Source organism: Miniopterus natalensis, chromosome 13, assembly GCF_054644295.1.
Source record: "Miniopterus natalensis isolate mMinNat1 chromosome 13, mMinNat1.hap1, whole genome shotgun sequence".
Classification (NCBI taxonomy): Eukaryota; Metazoa; Chordata; class Mammalia; order Chiroptera; family Miniopteridae; genus Miniopterus; species Miniopterus natalensis.
Window position 1 is genome coordinate 15,008,324 of NC_142093.1, and position 14,494 is coordinate 15,022,817.

Below are 14,494 nucleotides of genomic sequence, written 5' to 3' on the forward strand. Positions count from 1 at the left end.
GGGGGCCACCGAGTGAAAGAAGTGCCTGCCTCAGGTGGCCTCTGAGTAGCAGCAGTGACAGCTCCAGGGTGGCATTTGAACAGAGGCAGCCATGTAGCCCTGTGAGCTGGCCTCCCTTTCCCCGGGATGGACCCTGTTCACGGTCAAACAAAATACACACCGCATACATTTACAGGGAGAAATAACGCCCCGGAGTCGTGAAAAAGAACTGGGCTCCCACAGCTGCGTCACAGGATTCGATCACTGGAGCCGGGAGTGCCAGGAGATTTGAGACAGATGTTTTCAGACATGCCGCATGCCTAAAACATTTCCAGGGGTCGGGCTGCAGCGGTGACTTCATAAGTGGAGAAACAGGGAAAGTATGCAAGGCGAGGACACAGGAGTTTATTCACCACGAGGTGCATGGCCAAGCTCTTTGCATTACATCTGCCTGTCAGGGTTGGCCCTTTCATCTGTCGTGCCCTCGGTGCTGCTCTTTGTCCGCCCGCGAATAAAGTACAGCATTGTGGTTAGTAATCCCACTCCAGTGACTCGACTTCAAATGTGGTTTTGGAGCGCATCCCAGAGCTCTGTTTGCTAAGCTTCCTACTCCTGTTTCAGAGACACCACTGGATCGCGAGCCGCGAGCACGGGAGGCTTCCCTCCTTCCTGCGACCTGTCGGGCTGTGGGCTGCTCTCTCTTTCCCCCTCTCGCTCCTTTCCTTTCTTTTTTTCACCTTTTTTTTTTTTTTTTTTTTTTAAAAAAAAAAACAAAACAACCTTCCAAGGCAAGTTCATGGATACTAAGCTGATGTGTTTGTTGTTCTTTTTCTCCCTGCCTCCGCTCCTAGTGAGTAACCACACTGGCCGCATCAAGGTGGTCTTTACTCCGAGCATCTGTAGAGTGACCTGCACCAAGGGCAGCTGTCAGAACAGCTGTGAGAAGGGGAACACCACCACTCTCATTAGTGAGAATGGCCATGCTGCCGACACCCTGACGGCCACGAACTTCCGAGTGGGTGAGTTCCTCCACGGCCCCTCACTGTCCTTACCGGGTAGCTTTACGAGCTCGTAGCATTTAGACCCCCCCCCCCCCGCGCACCCCCCCCCGCCGCCCATTCGCACACTGCTCTCTGTTTGAATGGGTTTCTGTCTATGAGTCTAAAAATGCTTTTTTTTTTTTTTTCCAAGAGACCTTTTAAATGACTTTCCGAATACATTTTAGCCTGGTGATTGGCTTCTTAGAGAAACGCAACTAGCATATTGCCCCTTATTGCTTATCACGGACGCAGCCGGGTGGCGCTGGGGACGGGTCCGTGGGACAGGAGGAAACAGTCTGAGGTGAAGACCGTAAACCACAACTTGCTCTGATCGACTTCAGATCTTCTCTTCTCGGTGATACGTAGAACTTACGGTAGATTTGACTCGTGCTGTAACATTTGGAAGGTGGTGACTACATTTAAGTTTTCACTCCACAAATAGGACCGTTCTAAAGAAATTTAAAAAATTGTCAGAGCCTTGTATTTTTGCTTGTAGAAACAGACACAGGCTTGCATCTTTGGCTACATTTCTGCTCTGCATTAAAAGACCGAATTATAAATTGATACAGGACATGGATTTGCAGGGGGGCGGGGGGGATAGATGCTGGTGGATTACTGTCAGCACCGGAAACCTTTTACTATTTCATAAATAATTTAAATATGAACCGTAGTCATTACTGACTGCAAAAAAAAAGGCTTTTTACTTTTTTAAAGAATTTTTGTTTCTTTTTTTACTGTTTTGTAAGTGGAGAAAGTATTGCGGTCCACTGGCTGCTGTCACACTGCCAGGCTGTCATTCAATACGGTATTTTTGTCACGGAAAAATGTCTTTTATTATTTTTTTGACCAATTATGGTTTGCCTTGTGTACTCAAATAATCACAGACACCCACGTTACTTTAGGAGTTACTCACGGGGATAACCCAAATGTCAGACAGATAATAACACTGGCTAGATCTGGGCTTTTTATGGAATATTGCTGTTTAGTCTTGGGAGCGTACGTCTGGGGGGTAGGAGGAGGGGGGGTGTCTATTTCAAACTGATTTCCATCAAGACAAAACACAGCGAGGCAGCTCGAGGTCCTTAGTTGCTCTGCGATCCTTCTGCTTTATTGCGAATCCTAATCCCTATGAGGTCTGCCTAGGATTGTTGTTCGTCCGTACTTGGAAAAAACATGCCCCGTAGATGCTGTTTAGAAGGGCATTGTGAATTTCCTGGCTACGTTGGGGTACTTTAGGCATATTTTAAAAAGAATTCAGCTGCGAGGTGCCAAATGGCACATTACGCTTGGCAGGGCAGAGAGCCGAGTCTAATGGGAAGCGTGTTGAACTGATGATCAGGAAACCGGATTCTGGTCCTTGCCCTGCCACTAATTACCAGCTAATCTGCAGGATGTGACAGCTCATGTTTCCGAACCTCCGATTTTCTCATCCATAAAATAAATGGCTCCTATGTAGTGACCTCTAAAATACAGTGCGCCTCTAAAATCTTAGGACTCTTTAAGAGGAATAAGGAATATTATTTTCCGGCTTTTCCAGAGGGCTATCGACAAGGAGGGGAAGGGAAAAGACAATCCCAAGCAGGTTGTTATGGGCTTAATGGGTTTTTTCACTTTTACTTTCCTTGTTTTCCTTACTCTCATTGCTCTCCCTCCTCTATCGCCAGCACCGTCTGCTCCCCGCCTCCTTGCATTTCTCACAAATCCTTACAGTAGGAATGACAAAGTCATCAGATGGGTGGTAATTTTTTTGGCTTACAGTGTATTCATTTTGAAACTAAATATTTAAAGACTTTGAGAAACACAGGAAGTCTGCTTGTTAAAACACGCCACACACTTTCCTCTCTGGCATTTAAGCAAATGTGTAGGAACAGAATACACGTAGCCCATTCAAAGTATAAAATGCAGAAAAATTATTTATAAAAATATTTCCAAGCCAGAGCTCAACTCTGCCACAAAAGACTGGCAGAGTAGTTTAATAAAAATAAAAAATAAATAAAAATGGGGGGGGCATAGTAATGAACAGTTTCACATTGGAAGTCATGGGAAATATTTCATTGACATCCTGAGCTATTTCTCTCATCTCTTTACATTTTAAGTCAAATACTGGATAATGTGAGGGACAAGTTTTACTTTTTTAAAGAATGGTAATTTTGTAAAATTTATAGGTTATGGTTCTTCAGAAAAACAGAAAATTTTAGAAATTCACTTTTCGGGCATACATCTTTGCGGACTTTACTGGTTTAATTTAAGTTCATTAATTACTTAGAAAAAGTGGTTTTTCGAATTAATTGCTTTTCTCTATATATGTTTGTTTATAGTATGGTAAACCTTTTGACAAATAAGGTATGTATGTGGAAAATAGTACAGTGTGAGGAAAATCCAAAATTTGTTGTAACTTGTGAGCTAGTTTCCTTGGCCTCTGATAACTTGTCAGTTACTGTCTTTGGTTACTAAAGATGGAGGCTGGCAAAATTTTTCTGTAAAGGGCCAGACAGTAAATATTTTAGACCTTATAAGCCATGCAGTTTGTGTCCCAACTACTCAACTCTGTCCTGGTCATGAAAACAGCCATAGACAATATGTTTGAGAAGGGGCCTGGCTGTGTTGCAAGAACAGTCAGCTGGACAACTTTGGTTTGAGCTCCATAGTTTGCTGACGCCTGCTCCAATGAGTCCAGATAACCCGGGGAAAACCATATGGATTTCATAGGGCACCTTCGTTAAGTAATCCATTTTGATCATCAGAACTGCAGAAATAATTTTGAACATTTACATGGCGATTTACAGGGTGTTGTTTTTTTAAAGAAGTGGAAGAGAGATTATTGTCACCCCTTTTTTCGGTAAGGAAACTTAGACACAGTGGCCTGCCTATGTGAGTTTGCCTTAGTGTAGAGCAAGTCAGGGAGGACTGAAACGTAGGTCCCTTTATGGCCCCTGTTTACTTGACTCCCTGAGGTCTGCCCAAGATGTGTAGGCGGGACAAGGTGAGGGACCTCAGGGAGGGCTGAGTTTGTGGGAAGGCTCGATGGTATAATAGAAAATTAACAACTGAGAGGCCAGTAGCCCTGGGTTCCGAGCCTGGCATCATCATAGCCATCGGGCACGTTCTGGCTCTCGGTCCTCTGGGGCGCAGGCCACTGATCTCCACGACGCAGGGAGTAACAGGCGTGCAGAGGCTGGTTCTGTAGCAGGCACGGGTGGTGCCTTGTCCTTCTGTTGGGCTTCTCCTGCGGTGGCCTTTCGGGTCCGTGGTGATGGTGAGTCTGGGCTGTTCAGACGAGAGAGGCAGGTGCATTTTTTTCATTATGATTAAGCACACACTCTGTTCTCGAGTGTTCAGTTGGGGAAATCTTAAATATAACTTCCACTTCATGTGACTTTAAAAGTGAGGCCCAAATGAGGATATCCAAGGGAAGTAATCAGAGATTTTAGAATAAACTCATTTTTATGAATGTGATATTAGTATAATGTAACAGAATATTTACATTAAGTGGCATTTCCTATAATATAAGCAGATTTTTAATTAGAAGAACTTTTTTTGTGTGCGTGGCATTCTGAGTGCTGCCTCCTTGCTCTCCCTGCCTTTTTAAAACTGGAAACATGTCCCCAGATGGGTGGGTCAGCAGGTTAGCTGTTGTTGCTTTAATGGATTCCTCCCATTCCATAGGGATATAATGAAGATGACCTCCTGGTATTTTTAAGTTGTTTATAGAATCGTAAGTTCCTCTAATAAGAAGAGCATAGGAATTCATGCTGTCACAACTAGAGCATTTCAAATAAAATAATACTGTCCCCTGGCAGAAGTTATTTGTAGAGACATTGAAAAGCCATCAGGATTGCTAAAATAGCACATTCAGTTTATACGGTGCTTTCTCTGAGGAGTTACAGGGGACTCACATTCCATTAGCACCAACTGAATAATTATAACAAGTATTTGACAATTTAAAAAGTATGTTCCCATGCATTACTTTATTTATGCTTATTTCCCCTGAGAAGAGTAGATGGTGGTGTCATATTTTGTAGATGTGAGTACCACGGCTTTCGTGGTTTGATTCAAGGTGACTGTAAGTCAGTTTTCCTGTCCAGGAGTCCGCACACCCCTGCCCTCCCACATTGCCTCCAGGGACCATGTCTTGGGGGTGATTATGTATAAAACACTATATTAGATTTTTCCAGGAGAAGCAAATCCTAAAACTGCCTGTGCTTGAGGAGGAGCTGAGGAGTGTCTGTAAATGGCCCCGATTCAAGGTAGAAATGTCTCAGCAGGAGCCCAGGGGAGCTGTCACCTCCAGCTCCGGAGGGAAGCTTTCAGAGAAAAGGGATGGCCTTTTCTGTTTCGTTCACCAGGCCGCCCGGCTGCTCAACAGATGGGCTCATGGTGGGGGCTGGGTCAGTGCGGGATGCCTGGGTGGGGACCGCTGGGGGCAGCTCAGCTCGAAACGGTGGTCAGTTCCAAAATGAGGATGGACGGGAAGTGCAGGGAAGGGAGGACCTTCCCGTCCACATTGGGCGTGGAGACAAGAAGGCACAGGTGGTGTCTGGGAACTGCGAGGAGTTTCCCTTAACTGTAGAAAGAATGAAAGGTAGTGACAGATGACAAGTCAGACAGCAGATTGGGGCAAGGCGACGAAGGCCTTCGATTTCAAGCTTAGGAGTTAGGACTTCACTCTTTCGGACCTTACTGATGTCCCCTGGAAAGGGGACATGGATATTTATCATTTTGGAAAAAAAAGAGGGAAGTTGTATTTTTCAGGTAGGAAACTAGTGTTTTAATAGCCTAAACAGCCCCATCGTAAGGGCGACGACCTGTAGGCGCTTTGAACTGTCCCGAGGTTGGCTGGCTGCTCTGCGGGAGCCGCCCGGTCCGCCAGCAGCAGGTTAATCCCCGGGTTTGGTGGGGAATGGAAGTGGGCCACGTTATGTAGGTTCTCCTCTTAAGGAGGGAAGGAAATTCTCTCGCCAGGAGGCATTAAATAAACCAACAGAACTGCCCAAGGAGGAGGCGGCACTGAGATTTTTTTTTCTGGCAACTTAGTTCAGACACCGAGTCTTTCGTCGTCTGCCAGTTGTCATTGTTTGGATCCCTTGATGTTTATCCAGCACAGAAACCAATCCAATACCAACATGTCACTTTTTGATGAACTGGGGTGTATATTTTTCCCCTGTAATGCATGGGTACATGCTTTATGTTTTTTAAAGATAATCCAGGGTACAGGTTTTATGTTTTTTAAAGATAATCCAGTGCAGTAATAAAAGAAAGAGGTTGCCTTTTTCTTGGGCACTCTAGAATGCCTAAGGAGCCGTCAAAGAAACTACTCCCATATATAATCTTTTCAAATGATTTTATTTTCTAATAGTGAATAAATGTCACAATGTAAAGCGTTCCCTTTTTTCTTTTATTTAAGCTGTGGAGCACCCATAAAAGTGGTGCTCCACTTATGGTATTGGGAACACTGATTCATTTACCATATTTTTATTGAGCACCTGCTATGTGCTGAGGGTTGGTTTAGGTATTAGGAATATAGCAATGAACAAAATAGACAAAGTCCTTGACCCTGTAACATTAAAAAAAATAAGGTGGCTCTACAACATGTATGAATCTTGAGGACACTATGCTAAGTGAAATGAGCCAGTCACATAAGACAATTACTGCACGATTCTACTTGTACGAGGTACCTGGAACGGTCAGATTCACAGAGGGAGAGAGTGGTGGTTTTCCGGGGTTGGTGAAAGGGGTGGAGAGGGAGTGATTTTAATGGGTGCAGAGTTTCAGTTTTGCAAGGTGAAAAAGTTCTGGAGATTGAATGCACAATAGTCTGAATGTACTTAACACTACAGTGCTAGATACTTAGAAATGCTTAAGATAGTCAATTTTAAGTTACATGTATTTACCATAATTGATGAGACTAAAATGTATACTACCAGAAGTAAACTGTAAGAAGCATCTATATAATGCAGTGTCAGGGAGTGGTCAATTTTGTGAAGAAATACAGTGCTGGGAGGGGGACAGAGAATGGGGGTGTTGGTGGAAGGTGTGGATTGTTGTTTTGGACGAGTGAGGAAGGGCTTTCGGGTGCGATGATGTTCGAACAGAGATCTGAGTGGTGTGAATAGTGAGCTCTGGGAGGAAATATCACAGACTTTACAGTCGAGCTCTGTGATTGTGTTGGTTATTCTATTTAAACTGTCATGTTAGGAGAATTTATGTGAACGTTTCCAATACGTCCTGTTGGGTTAGGCTTTATCCAGGTATTGGTATTGGTTTCCTGTGTGTGATCTCTGTTGATAAAGAACCTTATGCACAGTAGAGACAAGCAAGTCATTGGGTAAAAAAAAAAAAGTCTTGGAATTATTGCAGAAGGAATCTTGGTTCTTTATAATAAAAAGTACAGGGACTTCAATAAAGAAATGAATGACCAGAAACGCTGTGTCTCCACTTTCTCCAACGTTATTTCATGTCAGACAGACCATAAGATTTTGGTATGGAGCTTTCTCTTAAGGGAAATAAAAATGGCTCCTGCTTCTAAGGGCAGGGGTGTGTGTATGCGTGTGTGTGCATGTGCGTGTGCATGTGCGTGTGTGCGTGTGTGCATGTGCATGTGTGTGTGTGCGTGTGTGTATGCGTGTGTGTGCATGTGCGTGTGTGCGTGTGTGTGTGTGTGTGTGTAGGGGAGAGCACCCAGTGATGAGAGCTGCATGGGAAGGTGGGTCCAGGGTTGGTAGGACCAAGGGGGGGTAATAGGTTGACCCTAAGAGCCAAAATCAGGAGCATGAAGTCCTGTTTGGTTGAAGAGGAAGATTCCTGAAGGTGAGAAGGGAAGGGTGTCTCAGCGGCAGCATGAGACTCTGTCTGTAGTTGGGACAGTTTCGAAGAAACTAACCCTCGGTGAAAGAGGGTTTGGCAGTCTGCTTGCCCAGTGAGGAAGGCGTGTGTGATTGATTGTCCCTCTTAAGCCATGCCTGGCCTGTGTCACGGGTCGGACAGGACTCCATAAACGGGTTGTACGGGGCTAGCTTAGAATAAATGACCTTTCAAAATTCCTTGGAGCCTGTAACGCGATGTCACAAAGTGTGTATTCTTTCCTCATCTGTCAGCTCAGGCATATGTGGAACGATCCTTGGAAAACTCCAGACTGCTTAGCATGGCGTGCGAGGCCCTCAGGATTAGCTGCTGCCTGGCACGGCGGGCCGAGCCCTCAGGACTGGCCGCTGCCTGCTGCCTGGCCTTCGCTGCGGCTGCGCCCCTTCCTCCCTGTTTCTGCCAGGCTGAGCTTCCAGGGAGACCAAAGGGCCCCGAATGCCCCAGGCCTCTGTGCCCCCCCCCCCACCAGCGCCCTGCGCAGCCCCGCCTGGGCAGCCACCCACCGCTGGCCCGAGTCGGCGAGCGCCGCTCACGCCACAGAACCTCCCTCCCCTTCTTTGTTTTCGCACCGGTTTCTTCCACTACGCTCCCAGCTGCTTGGGGACAGGGACCTGTCTCCTCCAGTGCCAGCATCGTGCCTCACTTTAGAGAGGCTTAATGCATTTTTGTTGACAGCAGATTGTCCGTGCAGGTGCCTGGATGATACACGTTTTTCCATCCAAGGTTCTCAGACAACTGAAATCAAAGGGGTGAGAGACTCATCTGAGAGGGTGGGGGTCACAGGAAAGGAGAAACACACTCCAGTGACTGCAAGATGCATGGAAAGGGCACCTTTGTAGCACTTCGCAAGGAGTCGAGTTGGACATTTTGAACACTGACTGCAGTGTATTTCCCTCGCACGGCAAAGTGCAGTCACATTTTCAGAACTTCAGCTCTCCCCGCTGCGTGGAGTTGCGGCTCCCCACGCCTGCCGCCTGTCTGACTCTCAGCCTCAAGTTCCCTTTCAAACGTTTCTGCCGCCGCCGGGGTTCTCTTTCGGGTCAGGCCGCTAGTCATTCCCGCGTCAGTTGACACGTGGCGGCCTGGCTCAGGTGGACCGTGGCCTGGCCCTGGCAGCCTGGGCCGGCGACCCAGCCTCGCGGATCCCACCCGGGTAAGATGGATCCGGTGATGCCCCGAGCTGCTCGCAGGGCTGTGCTGAGGCTCCGGAAAAGCCACAGGCTGAAGGTGTCCTTGGGCTCCTTGGGCTGATCTGAGGAGGCCCCTTCTCTTCTGAAGAAAACACATCCTGTGCTTAATTCGCACCCCCTTTCTCCCTTGATGTGGGGGAGAGTGCTTGCGCTCCCCTAGCTTGGATGGGGTGTGTTCCCTGTGTCCCACCGAGGCAGGCTTTCCTTCCTTTACCGACCCGGATAGCACAATAGCTGCAGGAAAGACCTAGAAGGGTGATTCCATTATGTGCTCACTTTGCCTCTCTGCTGCTAGTGCACAGAAGGCTCTTTATTTGCTCACACAGTAGGGCCACGCCCCTCCGGCTTGGATGCGGCACCTCCTGGGGGCGGGGTTCACTTGCCTGCCTGCCTAGAGGCTCCTGCAGGTTGCCAGCCTGGCTGGCAGTGGTGAGAGCATCGAAACAATGTAGCTCTTTTTGGAACCAGAAGCTGTGGTCGGGAGGAAAAGTAATCATCCCGAGCGGATGGGGCATCTCCAGGGATGTTTGTAACGTTCGCTCCTGCTCTGTGCGGTGCCCTCTGCTGTCGTCTGCCTCATGCACCTCCGGGCTCCTAGGATGGAGTAAATTGGAGGAAGCTGGACCTAAAGTAGATGCTGAAGTCACGTTTATGCCATGCAGCGTATACCCGCCTCATTTATTGGCTGTAGGCGTTGGGCTTTGGCATCTTAGTATAAAAGTAGAACATTTGTATCGGCTTTTAATCTCGAGGTATATATATTTTTTCCAAGTGGAGAGGAATAATGCATTTGTGTACTGTTGGAAAAGCCTCCTGGAACTAACATCACAGATGATGTGAGAATGTTTTTGAGGGCAGCCACACAGTCATCTTCATGCTCCGCAGTCCAGGAAAATCAAATAACTACCAAATGGGGCAGGATGAAGTTAGTGAGGAAGTTTGAGATTCATTCCCCAAAGTTATATCAGACACAAAAATGAGAAGAACCAGATACCCTTCCACTGCCAATTTAATAGAATGCTGTCATTGATGCACTTATTAAAATTCAATTTTCTGTTTAGTTGAAGGGAATGGGCTGAAGGGATGGTTTGCCGCTCAACTCCGTTACCTTGAATTTAGACTCAGGCAATAATTACTGAAAAAAATTGGCACGACTGCACTGTTGGCTTTTTGGGTAAGATTTGGTGGAAAAAAAGCAACAACTTTATGCGGTAATGAGAGATTTCTTCACTCAAAGACCTAACTTCAGATGCCCATCAGATTCAATCAAGTTTTGTTCTGGAACATGGGGGCTTTCTAAGCTTTCCTAGTGCGAAAACTCAGCCTGATTTTCATCAGATTTTCCCTCAAAGAGGTAAAAGGGGAATTTGACCTTAAAATCTTTTGCAGTGAGGAAAGGTGACCACTGCCCCTTTCCTGGCAAATTAGGAAGCGCCCTGGGGCATTCTTAATGAAAGTCTCTCTTTTTTTTTTTTTAATTTTATTTTTGTTTAAAATAAAGGTTCGAACGTGTCACTTTTTGCCACTGCATTGTCTCTTTCTGAAGAAAGGGTGATTTATGAGCCCTCTGGATCTTCTTGTGGTATTAATAACATCTTGAGCCAGCTGTTTTATTGGGTGTACACAGAGGGTAATTAGAAACATCTGAGAGTCCCATAATGTGCCCAGAAAACCATGACGTTGTATGGAAAAGAAAAAAAAAAATTCATGCCAAAGTTGTGTACTTGGTAAATAGATGAATTAGTATTAAAATTTACTCTGTATTTTACCTTTTTTTTTTTTTTTTTAAAAAAAGAAAAAGCTAAGCTCTTCAGACTGGAAATACCCTTTTATTGAAATGCACTCACTGCAGAAATCATAACCTTATTTGGTAAAAGACTTCTGACCGTGCTGTTCATACAGTAATTATCATTTCCCTTCTGTCAAGCTTCATCATATTATAGACCATTTTCTGCCAGAGGAAGTCTTTCTTCTTTTTACCTGGCAGTTACTTGAAAACTTCAGAATTCTGAGGGATCTCATGTAAGGAAATTAACTCTTAGGAACATACTGCACCAGGGACTAATAGGGCCAATTTGCCTAATAGTCTATCCTAGAAATCGGCTTGGGATCCAAGAGTTTGGGCTCTATTTTAGCTGGTTATTTGAAATTTGATCTATTCCAGTGGTGGCCGAGTTCGAATATTTGGGTTGTAGCAATAACAGAGGCTGAGTCAGGGTCTGATTTAAATCAGGTCCTGTTCTTCCTTTGAGACAGAATCTAGACAAGAAAACCTAACAGTTTAGTGGTGGCTGGCGAATGGTTCCTTTCATCTTCATTCACAAATAACAAGCCCTATGAGAAGTCCATGCTGAGTCAAACTGACGTGTTCCCAGGCAGCCGTGGGCAGGATTCGAGTTGGAGGCCTCCAGTATCTTTTAACCTGCATTGCTTTGTGTGTCCCCACTGGGTATGGCTTTGTCCTTGCTCATTTTGAAAGGAATTCCTCATCGATCATGGAGACAAAATTGTATGTTTTGCTGAAGGTTGACAGTGACCAAGGAAGGAGAAGTTGATTCACCTGTGGGGAGATGTTTATGGTGGGGAGGCAGGTCAGGAGGTAGGAGCTCTTGCTGAAACCTGACTTTAAATGCCTGCCTTCTCCAACCCCTGAGTCAGTGGTTCCTAGTCCTGGTTTTATACAACAGAATAATACCCCAGGGGTTATCCAAGAGTACAGATGCCCAGCCCACACCCCAGGCTTCCTAAGTCAGAATTTCTGGGTGGGCTTTGGGTATGTATAGCTTGAAAACAAATGATGCAGGCAATTGTTTTGTATGTATAGCTCTGATGGAGATCCTGTGGTCTAAGCCAGTGCTCACCAGCTTTTACCGCTCATAGGAATCACTGTGAATCTTGACAAAGTGCAGATTCTCTTTCAGTAGGTCTGGGGCGGGGCCTGAGATTCTGCATTTTTAACAGGCTCCCAGGGGATGGGATGCTGCCTGGCCCATGGATCACCCTTTGAGTAGCAAAGATCTTAAGGTACTATTAATTCATAATAAATAATGGTTCCAGAGAGATGTGTTATTATGAATTTATTATACTGACTTATTGAGTTTCTGCATGAGGCTGATACTGTGTTAGGAAGTGATGTATAAATGCCAGAAGAAAGTCAGCCATGTGATCAGAAGCTGTTCACCCTTTGCAGCAGCCCTACCTCAGTTCCCACCGCTCCTAAAGCTGAGGTCTCCTCACCCTGCCAGGCAGCCTCTGGGCAGGCTGCCCCCAGGGTACCATCCTTGCCACATGAAATGCTGGGGGCAGGCTGCCTTCTTTCTTTATCCCACTATTTCAGCCTGCTCTAGCCTGCCTCCTGCCTTGTACATTTTCCAGGGGACAGTAAGAAAGTCTCTTTGCTCATGTCCCCCGAATTCTGGGGGATAAGTGTCAGGTTCTCCAAAGAGTTTTCACCTCCTCTGCTCCAGCGCAACAAGCTGGTTTCTGTAGCTCAGCCAGCATCCTGGGAACTGAGGTGACTGTTACTGACTTTCGTCCTCAGCTTTGGGATGTTGCCTAAATCTCTTACCAAAAATTCCATTCCATGGCCTGGGCCACGGTATGCAAGAGCGACGCTCTTGGCCTGCTAGTAACAGGACATAGATTTGTTCTTCCAGGAGAGTGGAAGGGGAGATCTATTTGCACAGATCCACCCTTATCCTCGGGAAGCCCTACTGGGAATTGATACTAAGCACGTTGAAAGTATTTGAGGACAGTCTTTAAGAGAAGATGCACTGGGACGATACCAAGTTGTCTAAACCTGTCTTGCAACCATCGCCCTAACTTTCTGATAACACACAGTCCGTATCCTGAACTTCCTACCCACAGGGCTTAGATTGTGACTTATGAACGTGATACCCAGGAGCACTTTCAGCACAGGAAAGAACTTGAATGAATGGAAAAAGAGAGTGAACATGTCAGCTCATTAGCTGGGATAGCAAAGCTGAAACTCTCCCTCCTTGTGCCATCAAAGCCCATTGTATTTCCTTCACTGACCTCTGGGTGCCTCCTCTTTCCAGCGTGGCCTCCTGACACCAGGCCCCGTGTCTTGGTCCCTGCCTCCGACTCCCCGATTTCACCTACGTTTGGCAGGCTTATCTTTTGCTGGTGCTCACTCAGTTCCCTCTCCTACTCTGAAATATCTGTTCACACCCTTAGTGCAGATGGGAAGGCGAAAAGCTGAGTTTGTCTGATGGTTCTCAGTCAAAGGAAGTTTGGCCCCAGGTGGGACGTTTGGCAGGGTCAGGAGACACTGTGGGTTGGCCAGACTGGAGAGTGCTCCTGGCATGTAATGGATAAATTCCAGGAATCCATCTAAATATCCCACAGTGCACAGGACAGCCCCACGACAAAGAATTATTTGGCCCAAAATGTTGCCAGTGCCAAAGCTGAGAAACCCAGCGCTAAGCGTTGCCATTTTTTCCTATTGGACAACGTCTTGGACACTCTCTCTGACACTCTGTCCGGGTCCCTGGAGAACCCCGCCTTTCAAATGTCAAGATTGTTCTCCAGGTAGAACCTCCGGCATCTTGTCACAAGCGTGCTCCTTTGGTGATGGTACTGAGGCTGAAAGTGACAGCGAACCCCTGCGGCCCCCCTTGTACGCGTGCCGCCTGGTCAGCTGGACCCTGACCCCTGGAGGCTTGATCTGCAGCGGACGACGTGTGTGAGATGGTCTCGCCGGTCGCAGAGGGTGCAGGATCCTCGAGGTGGTTTGGGAGGCCTCAGGATGACTCAGCGAGCGAGCAGGATTGGCCTTGATTATGGGGAGATTTGGGAAAGGAAAGTAAGAAATAACGAACGGGGAAAGGCTGAGCAGAGGAGGCGTTTTTTGCACATCTCAGAAGCGATTGTATAACACAAACCACTTTTCAACACCGACCTTTGCTACCGTGGACGCCCGTTTGCGGAGCATCTGCGCTGTGGCCACCGGGAGGGGAGAGACAGCTGAGTGTTTATTTGAGCCATAGCATCGTCACACGTTCAAATAAACACAGCACCTTGGGAGGGTACAGGTTGGTTATTTCTAACCCAAACATCTGTCCGCATGCCTTTTGAAGGGTTATTTTGCCAAGTTAGAAAGAAAAAACTATCCAAGCATTGAAAGTCTGACACATTATTTAATTTGTTGAAAAAAGGAAAACCTCTGTGGCTGAAGCACTCTAGGTTAGCCGGACAGTGATGTGTCTCATGTTTCCCAGCGTTTGCTCCGGGACCGAGAAAGAGCCGAGAGCAGGTGAAAGGCATCGCCTCCGCGCATAGAACCCCCCCGCCCCTGCCCCTGCCCCCCTCAGGATGGTCATCTTGCCCAGGAAACTTGGAATTTTCACGGTTGTGTCTTTTGGGCTTTTTTACTTGAATGAAATGAAATGTTCTCAATTCACC

At 46.5% G+C, this 14,494-nt stretch overlaps 1 protein-coding gene across 10 annotated transcripts in view; it reads left to right on the forward strand.

The window, feature by feature from the left end:
* LTBP1 (latent transforming growth factor beta binding protein 1) overlaps positions 1–14,494 on the forward strand; it is a 313,293-nt gene that overhangs the window by 125,588 nt on the left and 173,211 nt on the right. For 5 of the 10 annotated variants that reach the window (XM_087823460.1, XM_087823461.1, XM_087823462.1 and 2 more), the window contains exon 5: positions 831–998. The exons of 1 other annotated variant lie outside the window; for it this stretch is intronic. In XM_087823460.1, the coding sequence (XP_087679586.1) occupies positions 831–998 (168 nt within the window). Of the gene's footprint in view, positions 1–760; positions 999–14,494 lie in introns of those variants that run through there. 4 more of the 10 variants (XM_087823466.1, XM_087823467.1, XM_087823468.1 and 1 more) reach the window with 1 other exon arrangement.